The sequence below is a fragment of the Gossypium raimondii genome, chromosome 1 (genome assembly GCF_025698545.1).
Source record: "Gossypium raimondii isolate GPD5lz chromosome 1, ASM2569854v1, whole genome shotgun sequence".
NCBI lineage: Eukaryota > Viridiplantae > Streptophyta > Magnoliopsida > Malvales > Malvaceae > Gossypium > Gossypium raimondii.
This window is the reverse complement of record NC_068565.1, coordinates 51743058-51767862: the sequence shown is the minus strand read 5'-3', so window position 1 is coordinate 51767862 and position 24805 is coordinate 51743058. Positions and strand designations below refer to the sequence as shown.

General features: G+C 33.0%; 3 protein-coding genes and 1 pseudogene across 3 annotated transcripts; 2 read left to right on the top strand and 2 right to left on the bottom strand.

Annotated features, from left to right (window-relative positions):
- The first annotated feature begins 2769 nt into the window (after positions 1-2769).
- On the top strand, positions 2770-6719 carry LOC105786520 (uncharacterized). The gene is made up of 7 exons (XM_012612999.2): positions 2770-3061; positions 3142-3406; positions 4179-4379; positions 4673-5336; positions 5421-5530; positions 5614-5673; positions 6342-6719. The coding sequence occupies exons 1-7, from the start codon at positions 2888-2890 to the stop codon at positions 6392-6394; spliced, it is 1527 nt and encodes a 508-aa protein (XP_012468453.1). The 5' UTR covers positions 2770-2887; the 3' UTR covers positions 6395-6719.
- A 2836-nt stretch (positions 6720-9555) lies between these two features.
- LOC105786519 (uncharacterized) lies at positions 9556-10531 on the top strand. Its single transcript, XM_012612998.2, has 3 exons — positions 9556-9704; positions 9825-10151; positions 10240-10531. The coding sequence occupies exons 1-3, from the start codon at positions 9641-9643 to the stop codon at positions 10392-10394; spliced, it is 546 nt and encodes a 181-aa protein (XP_012468452.1). The 5' UTR covers positions 9556-9640; the 3' UTR covers positions 10395-10531.
- Positions 10532-13166: 2635 nt separating this feature from the next.
- LOC105786517 (receptor-like protein 7) lies at positions 13167-16491 on the bottom strand (annotated as a pseudogene).
- Positions 16492-19896: 3405 nt separating this feature from the next.
- On the bottom strand, positions 19897-23489 carry LOC105786518 (receptor-like protein 7). The gene is given in 2 exon segments (XM_012612997.2): positions 19897-20197; positions 20199-23489. Coding segments are annotated over 2 exon segments (3219 nt in total). The 5' UTR covers positions 23391-23489; the 3' UTR covers positions 19897-20170.
- Positions 23490-24805: the final 1316 nt, after the last annotated feature.

Here is a 24805-nt window from a genome sequence, read left to right as displayed (position 1 = left end):
TTGACCATTATTTGACTTCTATGATATCTTCCCCATAAGTTTAAGTTTATACCTTTAGATGGAACTTGGCCCTCTACTAAAGCTTTCGAAGAAAACTATGAATTATTTGATGAATTTTGGAAAGTGGATGAACAGCGTTTTTATGTGGATTTTTCTATAATTATTAAAACATTGAAAATGTCTTAATGTATTATAGAATATAGTTTATGTTAAATATTTTTTGATGAATTTAATATTATTAAAATTATTAAAAATAATTTAAATATACTAAATTGAAACAAAACAACGAAGTATGCATTTAGCGTCCATAGAGATAGTTTTAAGATTATACATTCTATAATGAAGAGGACGCACATAGAGCAAAGCATGATAACTATAAGACAGTTGCTTCATTGCCATTCTTAAAGTAAAAACAAAGGTTATAGAAAATTATAGAGAATTGGAGAATGTGGCCATTGTTGTATTGGATTAAAGCTATATGATTTTGATTTTTAAAATTAATTTTTATTTATTATTTTGATATTTTAATTTTTAAAATTATATTTTAAATAGAAAAGGTAAATAATGGGTCTATCCATTTTATCGTTATTTTACCTAAATAGCCCAAAAAATATTATATTTACAAAAATAACCTAGGTTTAAAAACAATAACCAAAATAACCTGAAATACACAGTAAATTTGGGTTGTGGCTTGTCAATGGTCGGAATCCACTCGTATTTTGCACCCATGATTGCCTGATAATTGTGTCAGACCTTAAAAAAATAATTTTTTGGGTTTTGGCCTGTCAATGGTCGGAACCCGTGTATTTTTTTTAATTTGTATAATACTGATATACAAAAAAGAAGAAAAAATTTTTTTGGTCTTTGTCATCAATGGTTAGGCCAAAGACAAGATAATTTTTCCTTTTTTCGTCAAGATCAAGTATCGATAAAAAAGTAAATTTTTTATCGTCTTTGGTCTTGACCATTGATGTGCCAAAGACCAAAAATTTTTTTTACTTTTTCAGATATCGATACGATATTGACACTAAAAAAGTAAATTTTTTTCTCGTCTTGGTGTCTTTACCATTGATGTGCCAAGACCCAAAATTTTTTTACTTTTTTCAGATATCGATACTGATATCGACACAAAAAATAAAAAATTTACTATACTAGGTGCCTACCATTGACAAAGCCAAGACCCAAAATTTTTTAATTTTTTCAGATATTGATACCGATATCGACACGAAAAAAGTTTACATTTTTTTTATCAGACTGGTGCCACCATTGATAGGCCAAAGACCCAAAATTTTTTTTCTTCTTTTTTGTATATCAGTATTATACAATTTTAAAAAAAATACACGGGTTCCTGCCATTGACAAGCCAAAACCCAAAAAATTATTTTTTTAAGGTCAACAACCCAAATTTACTGTTCATTTCAAGTTATTTTGATTATTATTTTTAAACCTAAGTTATTTTTATAAATATAATATTTTTTTGGACTATTTAGGTAAAATAGCCCATTTTACCGCTAGTAAACTACATTCTCCCGGGAAACTGAAAATCCCAATGCAAGTACACCGCTTAAAGTAAATAAAAAAGGTGTAATTGTACTCTCAGTCCTTGTACTCTTTATACAATTGAAATTTAGTCTCTTTATTTTTAATCTCAATAAATTAATCCCTCTACTTTTTCTGATTTAATAATTGATGTCCAATTGAATTATTAATGTAATTCCATCAATTTATGTGGCATTTTAAAATGAAAAAGCATAGTTTATTTTAAAAATGCTATATAGTCCAGGATTTTAAGGGTGAAGTTGGATGGGCGGTGTGTTTACCTGCGGTTAATGTAAAAACAACTGTGCCGGTGAGATTAGATATTGTAGCGTGAGATAAAAAATAAATAAAACATACCGCACTACCCTAAAATTTTCAATATTTTGATTTTTGGGTTGTAAGGTTCTTCAACATTGTTTTAAAAAAGATAATAAACGAACAAAATGTAATTGGCCACATAACCAAATTTTTTATTTTAAAAAAATGCTATATAATTTCAATTTAAAGTCATTTACGATATTATCATTTAGACTTCGATTATTAAATCAAACGAGTATAGAGGCTAATTTGCTTTAGGTGGCTTTTTGAATGATGTATTGACATCATTGACTTGTTTCGAGTCTATATTTAGGGGTGACAATAAGGGGCATGCAGTGGCCTAGGTCCTTCAAAAAATGAGAAATTTGTTATATTACTCTTTTAAAATTTTCAATATTATAAATTAGTATAAAGGTAAAATCACATTTTGACCCCTCAAAAATTTCTGATTTCACCTTTGGCTGTATCATTCTTTTTGTATGTCAACTTGATCACAAAGACTATCTTGTTCATATAAGCTTAGGAAAAGATAATCACTTCATGCTTAGGATTAATTATCCAATTGTTATTCACGATATTGTAATGCTTGACACAATTAAAGGTTCTTTACAAGGTATCCTTAAAAAGAAAACCCGAAATTCATGAGATTAAAAAAAAGGACTAAATTTTAAATACTAAAAAATCACAGGGATTAGAAGAAGAGTTTGACCTATAAAACAAAAAAAAAATTCAAAGCTCTCCCGCGTTTTCTTTCCTCCATATTAAAAATAGAGGGACTAAATTTTAAATATTAAAAAACCAAAGGGATTAGAAGAAGATTTAAACCCATCAAACAAAACAAAAAAAATTCAAAACTCTCCCGCGTTTTCGTTTTTCAAAAAAAAAAAAAACGCTTCGTTCAGCATGGCGCCATTGCCAAGTTTCCCTCTCTTCTTTCAATTCTTTGAATCCATATATCTACTTTCACAGTTTCACCCTCCATTATCTTCTTCTCTCTTTGCCTTTTTTCCCCCTTTTGTAAAGAACAAAAAATGGCAAAGCAAAGCCGATCTAAGAAACCAGAGAAACTAGGCAAAGGGAAAGTCACTCCGGTGCAAGTCGCATTCATCGTCGACCGGTACCTTTCCGATAACAATTTCTCCGAAACCCGTTCCGTTTTCAGATCTGAAGCTTCTTCTCTTATCTCTAAATCCCCCGTTCGAGAGGTATAGATACAAAATTACAAAACCCTTGTAGTTTAATTTCACATCGTTATATCTTTTTTTTTTTTAACAATTTTTTATAGGCGCCGAAGAGTTTGTTAAGCTTGGGGGCGATGTTAAACGAGTACATTAGTTTAAAAGAACAAAAGGTAATAGCAGAGCAAGAGAAAGCTCGTTTGGAGCAAGAGAAATGTAGGGTTCAATCTCTTTTGCAAGGGATGCAATCTGTGATGAACGCTTTTAATGCAAGCTCTACTGTACCTGTTCCTACTATGATCTCTCATGCTAATGCGACTAAACCGACGGTGACGGTTCCTCAGTCAATTCCGACTGCTGGTTCTCCTCCAGGTAAAAAAATTCGAGTCTTGGTGGTTGATTAATTGCTTTAGAATTTGTCATTTTTTGTGAGCTGGTATTTGAAAATGTTAAATGATTGAAGATTGAAAATGTTTATAAGATGTAGATAGTACATATGTTTAACTCTAAATTATAGCTTAATTTTGATGTAATTAGGATTATAGTGGTAAATACAAATAGTTATTGAAACATAATTTCATAGGGATAAATTTTTATTGGTTTAGTAGGAAACGAAATGTGATTAATTAAAAGTAAAATTTATTGAAATGAAAATTCATATTCAAATAGCTATTCATGTGAAACATAATTCAACAAATGTAGTTCTTTTAGTTCATTTAGTAGGAACAGGATGCTAATAACAACAATATATGTTGTGTTTATATAAATACATAGTAAAATCTATATAACTACTGCTAAAAATAATTAACTTATATGATTTAATAATAAAAATATAAAATAGCCACATACCTATTGTTGTAATGTTTAATAGGAGTATCTTAAAAGTAAAAATAAATGAAAATCTAAAAGACCTAAAATTTATCAGTTAACATTCTATTAAATATTAAACTTACTATTTGTTAATGAAATTGTTAGTCTTATTGAATTAGATTGCCAACATATGATGATTGAGATTCTAAATATTAATTCAAAAATTGTTAGAGAGATAGTAGCATACGTTGAATTGGTTTTAGCTGGGCTAAATAGATTATTTGTTGGTTACTTGATTAATCTTTTTATGTTTTGCTTGGTGCTCTTGTTTTAGGCCTTCCTATGTATAGTACACCAACTATTATTCCAGTTTCCGGTCCTAGAAATTCAATAATGGAGCGTGATAAGTACTCCACACCACTTACAAGTGAGCTATCAACAAAAAATAAAAGGACTTTTGAGGTTGCCAATGAAGCCCCAACAGCTGCAAAAAGAACTCGTAGCAAATTAACTTCTAGGAGGTTAACAAGCCAAGGTAGAGTTATTTTCATATGCGTATCATTGTAAAAGTACCACAAAAGCTCTTGTACTGAGAGTTAGATCGCATTTTGTTCTTACTATTAAAAAAAGCAATTTAATATTTGTATGTTAGATCAAAGAGAATTGGTCTATCTATTAAAAGTTACATTAATTTCTACTGTTAAGAATTGATCTCTGTATGACAGCATAAAATATATGGGTAAAATACGATTTGACTCTTAGTATAAGGGCCTCTATAGTACTTGGTGGTGGGTACATATATAACATTCCCTAGTATATTGGTTGCAGGAATGAATAAGCTTGCAGAGTCTGATAATGGAAAGAATAATAGCCAAGTAGCTGGTCAGCCAACTTTAAATCGATCCTTGTCCCCCGATTGCGGAGCCAATGAATCGACGACACACATATCCGGTGTTGCCAAATGTTTGTTCAATCAACCACAGCCTATGACACCCCCTCAAGCAGTTTCCCCTCAGAGTGAAAAATTGATGACTCCGGTCGATGTTTCTTCAACTGTGAATTGCAGTCTAAACAATACTCCACAAGGGATTACTCCTACAAACTGTACTATAATTTCAACCGAGAGGGTCACGGTTAGTCCTTTAAAACAAGTGACATGTTACACCATTGAGATGAACCATTGCATTTCTTCTTGTTCACCGGTTAAGACATGCTCGAAGAGGGTTGGCAAGAGGGATCATGTAAAGAGCAGGCTCGACTTTGATGGTACCGAAGTGATGGAAAACGTGCACAAACCGATGACAAACGAGACTTCAACATCTGAATCCGAAATGGATGCTGATCTTTTCGACCTTGATTTGCCTAATTTAGATGCTTTGGGAGCGAATTTCTCTTTCTCTGAATTGTTGGTTGACCTTGATCTTGGATGTGATGGAACAAATGGCTACCCTTGTGAACCAACATTGGCCACTTCTGGAGATGCTCTTTCAGGGTATTGACCAATAATATCTCCATTTGCTTTACTATCAGCTTAGTTATTGTTCTCTAAAGTTTATATTCCACGGATGTTGTGAAGGTCATCACATGAATCAGGGAATGGTAATATGGGGGCTAATCAAGTGATGTCAGAGTTTTCATCTACTTTCAGGGAAGTGTTTTCAGAGAAAGATATGAATGTACAATGCGGTAAAAGCTCATTTGCTCTGTTATTTTATAGTATCACCCACATTGGTTTTTGCATACTTACTCTGTATATGCTATGCTTGCAGGACCTGACACTGTGACTTCAATGAAGTCTATGACAAAATGCATAAAAATAGTAAGCCCAGGTAAAAAAAAAAAACTAAGCTTAATATCTAATATGGCTATTGTACAATAACTAAATTGTTAGATTGGTACTTTAAAGATTTTTGTTAGTTTAGTACTTGTATTTTCATTTAGAACACTTGTCAAGAGAATCTACTCTTTTGAAAAAAGTGTTCATAGTATCGTATGCTTAACTGGTAAATTTCCCAATGGGTTGATATTATCCTCAAGCCATGCTCGAGTTGTTGAGGGCTTTGAAAGTTTCACGGAAGGGAAATATCTTGAGGCATCAGGTTTTAATTGGGTGTATGGCCACTTACCACGGGGATGTAACCATCTTTGCTCATGGTGGATTTTGAACTCTTACCCCTTGTATAGCATACCCACCATTGGGTCATGCCTGGGTGTAGGGCCACCCACCATGAGGACATGAGCACTATGACCAAAGATGGGTGGCCGCATGTCCATGTATTGTATGATGCCTTTAGTTGTTCTCTTTCCATGAACCTTCTAAGGTTTTCGAAGAAGGCAAGAGACAAAACTCTAGCAGAGACAATATTGACTTATTAAGTGATCTATCAATTTTGGACAAACGACACTTTCAATACTTCTCCTACAAGAGTTGGCTTCCCTTCAACCATTTTCTTTTCATTTTGGCTTTGCTCATGTTTCTTTTCTTCTGAATTTGCAGTAAAAGGTCGAAGGGGTTCGTTGGAGAAACAAGGTTGTCCTGGTACGAAATGAGTGGTTTTTACCATGATGATGACTACTTCGGCTGACATGCACCATCGCAACACTCTCTACAAGCAATGCCTACCAAACACCATTGTTTAAACATGCCACTGAGTTAAGTTATCTGTAAGATCAGGTTATGTTTGAGATGACAAGTCATTGAAATCGACGTGCCCATATGACTTTTGTTTTGAAAGTTTGGGCAACAATTATGTGCTCTGCACACTTGAGAAATATTTAGGTAGATTACTAAATTTTGTATATGCAACGGAGATGCTTATGCGCTGGATTCAGATTGGAATAATACAATATATCCAGATGAAATTTTAAGTATAAACATATCCAAAATATAAATTTACTTTTTTCCCAAGCTCCACCCAATTAAAAAAAAAAAAAAGAACTTTGGCTTGATTTAGCCTATTTATATTTGATTTTTTAAAATTAATAAATATTTTAAAAATAATAATACATTAAATGTACTAAAAAAGTGTTAAAATAATTTTTAACATATTAAAAATATATTAAAAGCATTTATATTAAAAATACCATCATAAACATAATAAATATTTTATTGTACTAAATATAATTATTAAAATTTTATATTTTTTATTGAATTATTTAGTTGGATAATTTTTTTAGGTTTTGGATAATGACTTTAATTGTTATTGGATTAGTTATTCAATATAAATATATATAATTATTATTTAACATATATAATTAATATCATATATTTTTATAACATAATATATTTAGGTTGAGCTAGTTTCGAGCCAAATTAACCTTGCTCAAAGCTTGGCTCATATAGAAAACATGTATTAAATTTTACTTAAGCCCATTTTTCAAGTATCGTATTTTGTCCAAATCTTTTCATTTTTTGATAGACTTTTGGGTTTAGACGAGTAATCTGACTTATGAGTAGATCTAATATATAATTTGGGTAAAGTTTCCTATTAAATTTTATACTTATTAAATTTTTTTAAAATTTTTTTATTTCAATCTAGTTCAATTGTTAACATGTTTTTATTTTTAAAAAATTTGAGTATGTTTATTGAATTGATAACAATTGGTTTTAAGGACAACATAGTTACATAAATGTGTTAATAATAAATTTTGATGAAAATACTAAAAATATTATACCATCATATTTAACCTAAGGCAAGGATCGGATATTTGACTACTAATTAAGATAAGAGAGACTCTCTCTATCTCACCTAACTCTTGTGATAACATATAATAGAAAAATATTTTTTTAAAAACAAGATACTTGAAAATTTTTTATTTTATTTGTGAAATTAAAATATTTTAAATTTTATAAATATTTAAATTAATATATAGAAAAATTACACTTTATTCTTAAAATATAAAAGAATTAATTTAATTTTTAAAATGAATAAAATATAAATTTTAAAATGATTTTTGATGAAATTATGTTTTAATTTTTATAAAATTATACAACTTAAAGCTTTAAAAAAAATCTGAAAAATATAATACCAAAATATAATGTTTATGGTCATGGCGATCGACAAACCAGCAGAATCCCTCGATATGAACGACAGAACCAACCAAAATCAGCCTCTTCAATGCTTTCATATCTCGAGGTAAAATTACGGTTTTGATTCTTATACTATACTTAAATTCAGATTTAATATATATTTTTACTTTAACTTACTATAATTTTATTCTCTTACTATTATTAATATTACGTTTTAGTCCAAATCATTAACACCGTTAAACTTTTTTCATTAGTATGCTGATGTGGAGTTCTTTTAAAAAACTCAATTTCAATTCAACCCGACGATTAATTAATGAAAATTTTAACGATAGTGATTCAATTAAGATTTAACATTGATAATAGTAAGAGGATCCAATTGTATCAAATTAAAGAAAAAGATTAAATCGTCAAATTATATATAGCGTAAGGATGAAAACATAATTTGACTTGTTTCTGGATTTATTTATTACCTATTTAATTCAGAAAATTAATACGTAAAATGTGTGATACATGTGTATATGTATTTTTGGGTAGAAATACGTGTATTTTTAATGGTTTTGTAATACGTGTATTCATGTGATCTAGGGTATTACAAATTATCTAGAAACAGTTCATCTAATATTATAATATAGTATAATCATCTTGGATATATGTTCGATATTATATATGTTCGTTTTACGGTCCATATGAAGGTTCGTGGTTACACCTCTCAATAATGTTGTCTCCAATGTTCGAACCTGTATTCTCCTTTAAGAGTGCAATATACCTTATCATTATACCCAATTACTTGTTAGTAAAATATATTACTTTTTAATGTATGTATCGGAAACAAAATTTATGGGTAAACTATATCACAAAGTCACCCAATTATGGGTCATTTTCTTTTTTGATCATCTAACTATAAATTTTATTAAATTGATCACCCACTTAATCGAGATTATTTTTGGTGTATTTCCGTTAATTGTAGTAACGAGAGGAGACAGTGAGAGAGTTTTTATTATTTAATTTTCATATAAATATTAATATAAAATTTTAAAATTTTATTATATTTTTGAAAAGATATATGTAATTTTATATATTTTTAAAATTAGGATCAAATTAAGATTATTTGTAAATTTTGAGAGTTAATTTTTTAAATTATGACTAAATCGATATGAAATGTAAAATTGATTGCTAAATTTGTTATTATATTAGTTTTTAACTGACACATTACCTTTGTTAGTGCAATTAACAAAATGGAATAAAAAATAATCTCGATTAGTAGGGTAACCAATTTAAAATAACACATAGTTGGGTGACCAAAAAGAAACAAATCCATAATTAAGTGACCAAATTTAAAAATTCATAGTTGAGTGATTAAAAAAGAAAATAACCCATAGTTGAGTGACCCGTATTATATATATATATATATATTTAAAATGACAATCTAATTTTTTCACTATTTTCATTTTATATTTTTATCTAAAATAATATAATTGGGTCCTTATATTTTTATAATATTATTAATTAGTCTAAAATTAAAATATTAAATAGTTAATTTTTTAAAATTAGAGTTTCACCAAATTATATTATCCCTTCTAGAAACAAAGTAGTGGAAATTTCTTGAGGTCTTTTTGGACTCGAAAACTTAAGCATGCTTCAGCATGCAGCTTAATAAACACGTCATTTAACTGTAGGGACTTGTCGAAGGAGACGAAGCCATTGCTTGCTCTATATATACATAATAAAGATACCCTCTTGTTCTTCATCTTAACTCATTATCAACAATGGCTTCTCTCAAACTCCCCATCTTTCTCTTCATTTCTTCTCTTTCCCTCCATGCTTCTATGGGTAATACAAAATCTCAAAAACCTTCTTTATTTCCTTTTTATGATCAATCCATGGAGTTCCTTAAGACCCTGTTTTGTTTATTTGATTAAATGGGTTTTTTTTTTGGTTTTGATTTTGCAGCTGAGATCATTTGTGAAGATTTGCCCAAAGACGTGTGCGCGTTTTCAATAGCCTCATCGGGGAAAAGGTGTGTGTTGGAAACGGCGGCGGACAAAGACGACGACGTCGAGCATCAATGCCGGACATCGGAGGTTGTGGTGGAGAGGATGGCGGATTATATAGAGAGTGATGAATGTGTTGCTGCCTGCGGCGTCAATAGAAACTCCATCGGCATATCATCGGATTCACTTCTCGATCAACAATTCACGGTCAAGCTTTGTGCACCAGCTTGTTACCAAAACTGTCCCAACGTTATCGACCTTTACTTCAATTTGGCCGCCGGTGAAGGTATGTATCAATTATTGCTCAACATGTTACGTAAAAAGCATATCAAAGGCCCCTTTGATTTATATTGTAGGCTTTGGTTAATTTGCAGGTGTGTTTTTGCCTGATCTTTGTAACGCTCAATGGTCGAACCCACGGCGGAGCATGGTGGACCTTATATTGAGCTCCGGTGCTGCTCCTGGCCCTGTTTCTAGCCAAGCAACCGGCTTATTTGCCGTTGAAGCCCCTGCCCCAGCTCCCATGTAGTGATCCAAGTTTTTTTTTTTTAAATACAAAGGAAACCTATGTGATGATACAAGTTTTTTTTTTTTTTTAATACAATGTCAACCTATGAAATAAGTGATAGATTGTAGTTAAAAAAAATAAACAAATTAGTTTTTATAGTTATTATTTTTATTAAAATTTTTATTTATTTTTATCGTTAAAATTTGAAAGTAAAATAATCAAATAGTTACATATGATATGTTACGTATACATCATGTTAATACATAAGAATAAATTTTTAATCGTAAAAATAAATAGAATTTTTTGTTTGATAAAGAAAAAAACTATAGAACTGCTTACAATATAAAAAAATTTCACTGGTCTTATTGCTATCTAGAACTTCAAGTTGTTAACACATTAACTACTTCCATGTTAGTTGAAGCCATCTTGGCAATTCTGTCAGCAACTTGATTAACTTCCCTAGGGGTATAGTGTACTACCCAATGAATTATATTCTGTAACTTTTGAATTTACATTACCGGTGCAGAGACGGATTAGAAGATGCTTCCTTTTTTAATGCTTGGACTACCTCAAAATGCCCGACAACTTGGCATCAAAGATTGAACAAATGAATGGAAATTTTAACAAAGCAATCAATTTGTTCTTTTATTTAACATACAAAGATTAATTCACCTATTTTTTAAAGTAAAGTAAATAAAATGCAATATATCTTTATAGAGTTTATTTTTTATGCATGAGTGGTACAACCTTAAAATTTATCAAAATTACAGAGTTGTAAGTTGGTTTTGAGGAATATTTTAGAAAGAATTTTAGATTTGATTGGATTAAATTGTACATTAAAATAAAATTTATGTATAATTTTAATATTTATTTTTAAATTAAATTACAATTCTTATACCCATTTGATATTTATGTTATTATTCGTATCTTGCAATCGTTTATTTATTATATTTAGTGTTTATATAATATAATCATAATTTTAATAAAAATACTACATTTTTCCTTCTTTTTTTTCTAGAATACTTTCTTTTGCATAGTTGTTTATAGATCGGACTTTAACAAAATTTTATGTCTGATTGGTAAGTCTATCCCAAAAAATGGGCTTAAATTTCTGTTTAAGCTCAGCCCAAATAAAAATACTAGAATCGAGCCCTGCCTATTCATATTAAAATTTTTATTTTATTTTTATATAAAAAATTTGAAAATATAATACATAAAAAATATTAAAATAAATGTTTCTAAACTATTTGAAAATAAAAAAAATATTTATACTAAATAACACTAAGATAGGTGCAATTTAACAAGCAAATGCCTCTAAAATCAAAGGCGTAGTTAGAGGGCTAGCAGGGGCCCCGACTCCCTAAAATACAAAAATTTTCATTTAGTCCCCTTTAAAAGTTATAAAAATATAAATTAGCAATGCCAAAATTACACTTTGGCCCCCTAAAAAAGATAAAAATTTGATTTAATATTTTAAAAATTATAAAAATATAAATATTAAAATGGTAAAATTGCATTTTTACTATTGTAAAAATATATAATTTAATTTCGACCCCCTAAAAAAATTTTCTGGCATCGTTCACTATCTAAAATAATAGCAAAATTAACAATAAAACAAGAATTATACAATATCCAAATAACAACAACAAAACCGCCGTAGTAACATAATGACAACAAAACAGTGAGAAAACAACAACAAAAATGTAAAAAAAAAACAACAACAATTTTTCTTTTTGTAAATTCGGGTCGGATCCGAGAAAAAAACCTTACTCGGGACTTAGTCTATTTTTTAAACGGGCTTTATCTTTTATCTTAACTCTCTAACTTTTCGGACGGAACTTTAAACTAGACCGAATAACTCAATCTATAAACAAATCTACTTGCAATATACCTATCAAGGGGTTGTATCTCAATTTGATACAAAATTCATATGTGAACCTAAATTTAATTTGATTTGATAATGTTTTTTAATTACTTGCAAACTATAAATATTAAAATATATTTAAATAAACATTTTAAGATTAAATTCAAATTAAAATCATTTTAATCCAAAAGAAAATGACAAAAACTAGTAAAATGAAAAATTTTCCATTTAAGCTCCATTAAAATTTATAAAAATTAAATTAGTAAAACCAAAATTACACTTTCACTCCTCTAAAATAATATAAATTTGATTTAATCCTTTAAAATGATAAATATATAGATATTAAAATGGTGAAATTGTATTTATACTATCATATCTAAAATAGTAGCAAAATTAACAACAAAATAAGAGTTATATAATATCTAAACAATAACAGTAAAATAATAGCAATATAATAGTGAAATGATAGTGAAAAAAATAACAAAACAACATTTTTTTTGCAAATTCGGGCCGGACCCAAACAAAAAGACCATACTTGAGGCCTGGTTTATTTTCTAAACGGACTTTATTTTTTTGTCTAAATCCTCTCACTTTTCGGACAGACTTTCAAATCAAGCCAAGTAACTTAACACATGAACAGTAGACCTATTGAGGGGTTGTATTTCGATTCGATAAAAATTCATATATAAATCTAAATTTAATTTGATTCGATAATGTTTTTTCATTACTTATAAACTATAAAATATTAAAATATATTTATATAAACATTTTTATGATTAAATTCAAATTAAAATAAAATTTAAAACATTTTTAGGATAAAACTTCTTACAAGGGTAATACAAGGTGGAAACAGAAGCAACAAAAACAACATACAGTCGAAACAACAATACAAAAGATAGTTGAAGTACCTCTTTTAACTCCTTCCCTACTTAATCCCGATTGTTGCTAGAGCCTCCTCCTTTCGTTCCGGTTAGCTCTTCTCCCATGCTTTTTTGTTTCACGACTAAGACTAGGGAAAAACCTGGAGAGAGCACGATGTATACGCTCGAAATACCAGATCCTCCATCTCTTCCAATAGATAAGAGGTACAATGATAATTCCCAACCCAAAGATCAACCCTATCTCGACACTTAAAAGATTCCACTCTATAATACTCCCTGTCTCAGAATCTGAAGGGCTATCATTTTTTGGTCGAGATGCATTTACACACTTTACAGTTAGAGGAGGCCCGTACAATCCAGGGTTGTTCTCAAATGAAGCTTTTGAAAACGATTGAAGCTGGGTGCCAGTTGGGATCTGTCCAACTAGCTTATTGTTCGAGACGTTAAGAAATGAAAGGAAATTGAGGTTTACCAGCTGCAATGGGATCTCACCACTCAAGTAATTACTTGAGAGGTCCAAGGACTCAAGCTGTCGCAGGTTCCCTAAAAATGATGGCATTGGCCCTGTGAAAGCATTATGTGAAAAGTTAAGGCCATAAAGTTCTTTGAATGTTCCAATGACCTCTGGTATTGGCCCTTCAAAATTGTTACAAGAAATGTCAATGGTGGTGAACACGGTTAGGATCTTCACCAGCTCCCGCTCTAAACCTTTGATGGTAACTGTTATTGCATCTTGATAGCGATATGGATTGATTTCCAGAAATTGAAACTGAATATCTTTGACCTTTGATTGGGCTTCATCGTCGACAACCTGCATACCCTTCCAGGTCGCCAACCATGTTTGGTGCAGTTTACCACTAAAATTATTGCATGCTAAGTCAAAAATCTGAAGCATTGGCCATCCGGTATTGTTCTTGGGACAATGAATACTGCCGTTGAATTTGTTAGATCGTAAAACAAGTACACGCAACTTGGATATATTCTCCAAATGGCATGGGAAGCTGCCACTGATCTGATTGTTGCCAATGTCTAAAACCTCCAGAATTTTGCAATTCCCCAGTCATTGTGGAACCTTTCCCTCCACCTGGTTTCGGTTGAGATCTAGAGTTTGTAAACTACAGCTTTTTGTAAAAGTGTCAGAAATTATGCCGCTGAGATTGTTTTGCCTTAGATTCAGTACTCCAAGAGATGCACTCATTTGAGTTAGGCATTGAGGAATTGGCCCACTCAAGTAATTATCAGACATATCAAGTACTCTGAGATATAAGCTACTGCATATCGACTTGGGAATACTCCCATTGAAGTTATTGCCTGAGACAGAGAAGAAATAAGCAAACTGGAGGAAGTCACCAATCTCAGCTGGTAAAACAGAACTGAATTTGTTGTTTGAGTAATCCAAATAAGTGGCACATGGTGGAAGAATTTGGATTTGCCCTTGCAATTGATTGCCATGCAGGTCCAAAACGCTGAGACTAGAATCTATATTCTCCAAAGATCTTTCAAATTCTACAAGGAAGTTTTGAGAAAGATTTAGGTAATTAAGGCTTCTCACTTTCCAAATCCAATTCGGTATTCTCCCTTGAATCTGGTTGTTTGAAAGGTCTAGATACGATAATCTAGACTGATATTTCAAGAAATCAGGGAACTCCGTTAAGTTGCAAGATGTCAACTTCAATGTGCTGATGTTAGGGAAAGAAAGTGAGGAAATATTAGTATCAGTAGCATCAATAGACAACCTGTTATATGAGAGATCAAGAAAGGAAAGATTTCTCAGGTTCTGAAGGGCTCTCATCGGAATCAAACCACTGAAGTTGTTTGAAGAAAGTGATAGGAACTTCAGACCACGGAGTTCAAACAAAGACATTGGGAATTGCCCCTGTAACTTGTTGCTACTAAGATCAAGGTCGTAAAGCAATGAAGAGGCCCTACCATGAAGGTCACTAAGGTTACCCTTGAATTGGTTTTGAGAAAGGAAAAGTCTTTGCAGTGATGGAATGCAAAACAAAGCCGGTGGAATGGTTCCACGTAACTTGTTGTTTCCTAAGCCAACAATTTCTAGCTTAGAAAGACTTGACCAATCAGTGGAATGAATTGCACCATTTAACTGATTATAACCAAGGCTTAGGTATATAAGATTTCTGGCTGATGAGAATGATGGTATAGGACCAGAAAACCGGTTAAAGGAAAAATCCAGATACACAAGTTGGGTAAGTTTCTTCATTGTTTTGGGTATGGCTCCACTGAAATTGCAACTCCCAAGCTCTATTCTTGTCAATTGCTCAAGGTTACCAATAGATTCTGGTACTTGCCCCCCATAATTTGTGCCACTAAGTGCGAGAGTTCGAAGAGAAGCATTGAGAGGAAAATTTGGAAATGAACCTTCGAGTAATTTGTTGGTTGACAAATCAAGAATTTACAATGTAGGTATCTGGAAAATTTCTTCTGGGAGTCTTCCACGCAACCCAGTGGCACTAAGACGAAGGGAAGTCAAATTTTCAAATTCTGTAAAGAATTGTGGAACTGAAGCTGACAAATTGTTATTGTCCAAGCGAATTACCGAGAGAGATCGGAGATTGGAAAGTGAAGAATGTATAGGTCCCGATAGATAACAACGGGACATGCTCAATTCTTGCAACTCAGTCAGCGGCAATAAAGCCTTGCACCACTCGTTCACCGTAGCTGATATATTTACTCCATCAAGATAGAGAAATCTCAGCCTCGTGAGATTTTGAACAAGCATCTCTAGGTTTGGCTTCTCAAGTTTCAATGATCTTCCAAGAAGTGAAGATACAGATAAATCAAGAGTGACCAACCTTGTCAAGCGTGATATCTCTATTGGAATTTGTCCTTCAAAGCCAGCATAGGACAAGTTAAGATAACTCAAATTCTCCAGCTTATCAAACGCAGTAGGAAAAGCTAGCTTGAATTCGTTATAAGCCAAATTGAGCCACTGAAGACGTTGAAGAAGGAAAAGACTACTTGAATCGTCAATTGAACTTGAAATTGATCTGCTGTTCAAGTCAAGACCGATAACATGACCACCTCCATCGCAACTTACACCATCCCAGGAACAACAATCTGTGCTTTGATTCCATTTCACTGGCACCAGCTTTCCTGATGAAGTTTGATTGTAGCTGAAGCTGCTTTCAAGCTGAAGCAACAACTGTCTCTGATCACTTTGACATTGAGCCGAAACGAAGACCACATTGACAATAAGCATAACCGATACAAAAGAATTCAAGAAAAGCAATGAAAAGAGTGACATCCTCATTAGTATCAATAATGAGAGATATCAATACAACAAAGAGTTATGAAGAAGATAACAATGGCACTAGGTTGAGGAAGAGGCAAGTGCACAACCACGAGTTTTCGGCATAACCTGTTTCAGTGGCAGCAATTAAAAAACCAACCCTTTTAGCAAAATGTAGAATGAAGGAAGATGGAAACTCTGAAAGTAGAGAAGAAGCAAAGAAATGAGATGGTAGGCAAAAGAAAGAACCGTCAAACCGTGTGCAGCCAGCATCAGTACATGACGCGTTGTTTTGTGGGCTTTTCTTTAGCATTTATTTTGTTCAATAGACTTTGGCTGAAGTTTGTAGCTTCTTTTTAGCAACTTGGAAAAATCATACGAAGACTTTGAGTGGTGTTCTCGCAAAACTGCTGCCCATCCTTGAATTTAATATAACCAGACCATCGAGACAAAACTCACTTATTCAATAAGGCTGAATGTTGGGTTTTAATTCATTCTTTTTTTTTTTTCCAAATTGAATCATTTTAATGCTGATGGCTATAATGGATTTACTTCATACAGTCATTGAAATTAGAAGTTATTACTTTAATCTTATTTATATAAATGGGATTAATCCTCCATAAGCTGAGTTGAAGCTGGTGAAGATCGTAACCTTGTAGCTGATATGGGGGGAAAAAAAAACACATGATTTAGAATAAAAACCATAGGATCAAATCAATCCTTCAATTACAGAGATTTATTATCAACTAATAAAACATTAAGACTAATAACTTCATAGTTCGTGGCTGCCCCTTGGAACACATGCCATTGCAATGCAAATCAGCTGGTTCTCTATTAACTCCCTTCCTATTCGCATTACAATCTGAATTCATATCTTCAACTTGAAGCCTTCAATTCTAACTAATTTGAACTTTCACAGTGAAGGCTTGGGAAATTTCCATGAAGTCTTCTCAACTTTTAGGTTGTCTGATCCTTACGTTATTCAACTATTTCTGTCATTTTGGTGCAATGCATTGAGGCTCTGTCAACTCAGTCTGTTTTCCTTGACCATAGACCTTTTTCTTCAAAAATCTAATCCTGAAGAAATTTCCTCCAAGTAGTACTACTTTGGTTACCATAAATTTCCATGTCACACCCCAAATCTGGATGATCTGAATTGAAAGCGCATAGAAGTTATTTGTTCTGGCACATTCTGATAGTTAGTTCGTCAAATTGTAGCTTCTGACAAACTATTGTATTGGCGAATTGTGCATCCGCCCATGGAAGAATATTAGGATTTAGTCTTTGACGTGTTCTTCAGTAAAATAAATTCTCAATAATAGAAAAAATAAGCATTGTGTAGGTTGCCGCCAAATGTATATTATGCCTAGTTTGTTCAACTTCTGTGGATAAAAAGCCTCAGTAACTAGATCTGGTTATAAACCAACTAGACTGATTGAACAAATGACATGTGAAAAAAAACTCTCATTTATGTTTCCCCCAAATTTTGTAGGCCATTAAAAGGGGCACATTTTAAAATTTATTGACACTTGTCAAATTCCACTAAACAAAAGTGGATTATACATTCGGGTGAAAAGGGTTGGTGAGAAGGTTTCTTCTTTCTTCAGAATGACTCTTTAATTCTTTTTTTTTTCTTAAGTACTAAATTTTATTTGCTAGTTACTCTTCTTATGTAAACTAGAAGCTAAGGATTCCTGAGAAAATATAGAAGTATGTCATCTACTGGTAAGTCTGATAACTTTGCATGTTAAGATTAATGATGCTATGAAGTACATGGGTAGTAAGTTACGAATAAGAAGCCCTTCATAGGGGTTTTATGTAAAAGAAATGTTAGAAATCTGTCTGCAAATGTGTTTTAATGGTGAGTTCATGTTCTTTAAACAGTTGGTGTTCCTGGTTCGAACTAGATGTCTGAGTCTAGAGTTGGTAGCTGCGGTAGTTGATTATCAGGTGAGTTCCTAATTAAGACTCCTACAAGTCTTTTAGATAAGTCCCTTATGATCAATGTTTTAGAAACAGTAAATGAGTAAATGAATGACGGTTGAAGAAAAGTATGTATATTTAATATACGATCTGATGAGTCCAAACTGTGATGAATTGTGTATGGATGTTTGTGACTATGAAAAAAAATAACTATTTGTGTGTATGCCTGGAATGTATACTGTGAGATGTGATTTTGTTGATATATTTGAAGCATGTATTGAGGTATAATTTGGTTAAGATAATGAGTTAGCCTACTTGTATGTGAGTTTATATTGGATGTACGATGAGTGATTTGGAATGTTTGGGACTGGGGTGTGTCTGAGTATGAAGAGGTTGGGATGTGAGTCTGGTCATCGCGGTGGTAATCGATGAAGTTTTTCGGGACAGTAAACACGAATTCTGATATGACATTCTGAAGAAAGTCTTTGGCCATGGCACATTTTTGAAAAGAGGTTGTTGAGCAGCATTAAGACTTACTAATTTCAGAACTCGTGGCTGTCTCTGTATGCTTTTAGATGTGATCGCCATCACAGGTGTTATTGACTTGGAATATTGGATGCAGGGAACACATGCCATTGCAATGCAAACCAGCTGGTTCTCTCGTAACTCCCTTCCTAATCGTATTACAATCTGAATTCATATCTTCAACTTGAAGTCTTCAATTCTAACTTTGAACTTCCACAGTGAAGACTTGGTAAATTTCCATGAAGTCTTCTCAACTTTTAAGCTGTCTGATCTTTACATTATTCGACTATTTCTATCATTTTGGTGCAATGCATGTGAGGCTTGATGGACCATGCCTTGTCCCTCTTTATCTTTATTCCTTGACCATAAGCTCTCTTTTTTTCAATAATCTAATCTTGAAGAAATTTTCTCCAAGTAAGACTACTTTGATTACAACAATTTTCCTTTAATAAGGGCATCAATTGCTTGCTGATATATATATATATGTATATATATATTCTACAATAGACTTAAGGAAATTGGTAGCCTTACCCTATCACCATTAAAAGGTCCATACACCTTTTTTCTCACTAATAAGATGCCAAAACCATTGACTTCCAAGTCTTTCTTCCTAATTTTCTCATTTCATTAAGATTAATTTTTAGTTACTTCACACTACTACATGGTATTGGTACAAGAGTCAAACATGAATGCACTACCTAGTAGTTTTCCCTTGATGCTTGTGCATATTTACATCATGCTAGGTTAAAATATGCCATCAACTACTGTATTTTTTACAAATTTGAAATTTTAGTTGATGTAATTTTATCTATTAACTTTATACATGAATTTTGATTAAATATGTAATTTGATACATAAATTTTGATTTGGTGTAATTATACCCATGAAAATTGAATTGTGGTTTATATGTATACATAAAACTTTGATTTTGATTCAATTGTACAAATTTAAGGAAATGAACACAAACATTTATTTTATATTGGATCAATATCAACATAAAATAGTGCTAATTCGATAACGTTGTTAATGATTTTGTGAAAATTGAATCAAATCAAAATTTCATTTATAAAGTTGCATAAAAACAAATTTCATATATGACAATTGACATTGCACATTAAAGTTTATGTATAGTTTGGATATTTATCCCAAAAGAATTTAATCGTACTTTTTAAATTTTAAAAAGAAAATATTTTGACAATGTTAATTATAAAACCTGAAATTTAAAATCTAAAAAATAACGACAGAATTCCTAAAAAAAGAATTACAAGTACTAAATTTCCAACTAGAAGGACTTGGTATATTTTTACTTTGCAAAAGATAGTTGGAAGTACCTCTTTTTTAACTCGTTCCCCACTTAATCCCAATTGTTGCTAGGTCCTCCTCCTTTGGTTCTGCTTTGCTCTCCTCCCATGCTTTTTGGTTTCACGACCAAGACGAGGGAAAAGCCTGGAGAGAGCACGATCGACACGCTCAAAATACCATATCCTCCATCTCTTCCAATAGATAAGAGGTACAATGATAATTCCCAACCCAAAGATAAATCCTATCACGACACTTAAAAGATTCCACTCTATACTGCTCCCTGTCTCAGAATCTGAAGGGCTGTCTTCTTTAGCTGGTGACGATCCGCACTTTGTCTTCAAAGGAGGTCCACATAATCCGGCATTGTTCTCAAATGAAGCTTCTGAAAATGATTGAAGTTGGGTGCTCGTTGGGATTGGACCCACTAGCTTGTTATTTGAGACGTTGAGAAATGAAAGGAAATTGAGGTTTGCTAGCTGCAAAGGGATCTCACCGCGTAGGCTGTTGCTTGAGAGATCCAAGGACTCAAGCTGTTGCAATTTTCCAAAAAATGATGGGATTGAACCTGTGAAAGCATTATGTGAAAAGTTGAGGGCATAAAGTGCGTTGAATTTGCCGATTACTTCTGGTATTGGCCCTTCAAAGTTGTTGCATGAAATGTCAATGGAAGTGAACACGGTCAAGATTTTCACCAGCTCCAGCTCATTGCCTTTGATGGTAACTGTTATTGCGTCCTGATAGTAGTATTGGTCATCATCTTCTAAGAGGTCAAACATGAGATGTTTGAGCTTTGATTGGTTTTTATCTTGATTAGGCCGCATAGCCTCCCAGGTCCCCAAACCAGATAGATGCAGTTTTCCACTAAAATTGTTGGATGCTAAGTCAAAAATCTGAAGCAATGGCCAGCCACTATTGTTTCCCGGACAATCAATGTGACCGTTGAATTTGTTAGATCGTAAAACAAGGGCATGCAGCGTAGCTATATTCTTCAAATGGCATGGGAAATTGCCATTGATCTGATTGTTGCCAATGTCTAAAACCTCCAGCATTTTGCAATTCCCCAATGATTTTGGAACCTTTCCTTCCAATCGGTTCTGATTGAGATCTAGAGTTTGCAACTTACAACTTTCTGGAAAAGTGTCAGAAATGATGCCACTGAGATTGTTTCCTCTTAGATTCAGTACTCCAAGAGACACGGTCATCTGAAAGAGGCATTGAGGAATTGGGCCACTCAGGGAATTATTAGACAGATCAAGTACATCAAGAGATGTACTATTGCATATCGACCGAGGGATACTCCCATGAAAGTTATTATTTGCAAGGGACAAGAAAGAAGCAGACCGGAGGGAGTCACCAATGTGAGGTGGTAAAATAGAGCTGAAATTGTTGTCTGAGTAATCCAGATAAAAGACATCATATGCGTTAAGAATTGGGATTTGCCCTTGCAATTGGTTCCCATGTGCGTCAAGAAAACGAACATTAGAAGTTATATTCTCCAAAGGTCTTTGAAATTCTACAAAAAAGTTCTGAGAAAGATTTAGGTGCTCGAGACTTGTTGCTTTCCAAATCCAATTGGGTATTTTCCCATGAATTTGATTTTTTGAGAGGTCTAGTTCAATTAAACTTGACTGATTCATCAAGAAATCAGGGAACTCCATTAAGTTGCAAGACGCCAACTTCAATGTGGTAAATGTGGGGAAAGAAATTGAGGAAATATCAGTATCGTTGACATCAATAGACAACCTGTTATATGAGAGATCAAGGTAAGAAAGATTCCTCAAGTTCTGAAAGGCACTCATTGGTATCGAGCCACTGTAGTTGTTTGAGGAAAGGGATAGTAACTTCAGACCATGGAGTTCAAACACAGACATTGGGAATTGCCCTTGAAACTTGTTGCTACTAAGATCAAGGCCCTCAAGCAATAAAGAGGCCTTACCATGAAGGTCACTAAGGTTACCTTTGAATTGGTTTTGAGAAAGGAAAAGTCTTTGCAGTGATGGAATGCAAAACAAAGCCGGTGGAATAGTTCCACTAAACTTGTTCTTTTGTAAGTCAACAATTTCTAGCTTAGAAAGACTTGACCAATCAGTGGAATGTATTCCACCATTTAACTGATTATAACCAAGGCTTAGGTATGTAAGATTTCTGGATGATGAGAATGATGGTATTGGACCAGAAAAACGGTTAAAGGAAAAATCCAGATACACAAGTTGGGTAAGTTTTTTCATTGTTTTGGGTATGGCTCCACTGAAATTACATTCTGCAAGCTCAATTCTTGTCAGTTTTCCAAGGTTACCTAGAGATTCTGGTACTTGCCCCTCAAAATTTGTGCGGCTAAGTGACAGAGTTTGAAGAGAAAGATTGGGAGAAAATTTTTGAAACGAACCTCGGAGTAAATCGTTGTCTGACAAATCAAGAGTCTGTAATGTAGGTATCTGGAAAATTTCATCTGGCAATCTTCCACTCAAATTAGTGTAAGTAAGACTGAGGGAAGTCAGGTTTGGGAATCCTGCAAAGAATTTTGGAACCGACGCAGACAAGTTGTTGAAGTCCAAATGAATTACTGAGAGAGATCGAAGCATGGAAAGTGAAGAATGTATAGGTCCCGATAGATAACAGCCGGACATGTTCAACACTTGCAACTCAGTTAGTGGTGATAAGGCCTGGCACCACTCATTCCCAGTAGCCGATAGATTTACACCATCAAGATAGAGAAATTTTAGCCTCGTGACATTTCGAACTAGTGTCCCTAGGTTTGGCTCCTCAAGTTTCAAACCCGGGAAAGTGAAAGTTGATAAATCAAGAGTGACCAACCTTGTCAAGCGTGATATCTCTATTGGAATTTGTCCATCAAAGCCAGCATGGGACAAGTTAAGATAACTCAAATTCTCCAGCTTATCAAACGCAGAAGGAAAAGCTGGGTTGAATTCGTTATAAGCCAAATTGAGCCACTGAAGATGTTGAAGACGAAAAAGACTACTTGAATCGTCAATTGAACTTGAAATTGATCTGCTGTTCAAGTCAAGACCGATAACATGACCACCTCCATCGCAACTTACACCATCCCAGGAACAACAATCTGTGTTTTGATTCCATTTCACCGGCACCAGCTTTCCTGATGAATCATTATTGTAGCTGAAGCTGCTTTCGAGTTGAAGCAACAACCGACTCTGATCACTTTGACATTGAGCCGAAACCAAACCCACATTGACAATAAACGTAACCGATACAAAAGAATTCAAGAATAGCAATGAAAAGAATGACATCCTCATTAGTATCAATAATGAGAGATATCAATACAACAAACAGTTATGAAGAAGATAACAATGGCACTAGGTTGAGAAGAAGCAAGTGCACAACCACGAGTTTTCGGCATAACCTGTTTCAGTGGCAGCAATTAAAAAACCAACCCTTTTAGCAAAATGTAGAATGAAGGAAGATGGAAACTCTGAAAGTAGAGAAGAAGCAAAGAAATGAGATGGTAGGCAAAAGAAAGAACCGTCAAACCGTGTGCAGCCAGCATCAGTACATGACGCGTTGTTTTGTGGGATTTTCTTTAGCATTTATTTTGTTCAATAGACTTTGGCTGAAGTTTGTAGCTTCTTTTTTAGCAACTTGGAAAAATCATACGAAGACTTTGAGTGGTGTTCTCGCAAAACTGCTGCCCATCCTTGAATTTAATATAACCAGACCATCGAGACAAAACTCACTTATTCAATAAGGCTGAATGTTGGGTTTTAATTCATTCATTTTTTTCCCCAAATTGAATCATTACAATCTGAATTCATATCTTCAACTTGAAGCCTTCAAGTCTAACTTTGAACTTTCACAGTGAAGGCTTGGGAAATTTCCATGATGCCTTCTCAACTTTTAGGTTTCCTTACATTATTCAACTATTTCTGTCATTTTGGTGCAATGCATTGAGGCTCTGTCAACTCTGTCTTTTTTCCTTGACCGTAGACCTTTTTCTTCAAAAATCTAATCCTGATGAAATTTGCTCCAAGTAGCACTACTTTGGTTACCATAAATTTCCATGTCACACCCCAAATCTGGATGATCTGAATTGAAAGCACGTAGAAGTTTTTTGTTCTGGCACATTCTGATAGTTAATTCACCAAATTGTAACTTCTGACAAACTATTGTATTGGCGAATTGTGCATCCGCCCATGGAAGAATATTAGGATTTAATCTTTGACATGTTCTTCACTAAAATAAATTCTCAATAATAGAAAAAATAAGTCTTGTGTAGGTTGCCGCCAAATGTATATTATGCCTAGTTTGTTCAACTTCTGTGGAGAGAAAGCCTCAGTAACTAGATTTGGTTATAAACCAACTAGATTGATTGGACAAATGACATGTGAAAAAAAAATTCTCATTTATGTTTACCTCGAATTTTGTAGGCCATTAAAAGGGGCACATTCTAAAATTTCTTGACACTTGTCAAATTCCACTAAACAAAAGTGGATTATACATACAGGTGAGAAGGGTTGGTGAGAAGGTTTCTTCTTCCTTCAGAATGACTCTTTAATTCTTTTTTTTCTTAAGTACTAAATTTTATTTGCTAGTTACTCTTCTTATGTAAACCAGAAGCTAAGGATTCTTGAGAAAATATAGAAGTATGTCATCTCTTGGTAAGTCTGATAACTTTGCATGTTAAGGTTAACGATGCTATAAAGTACATGGGTAG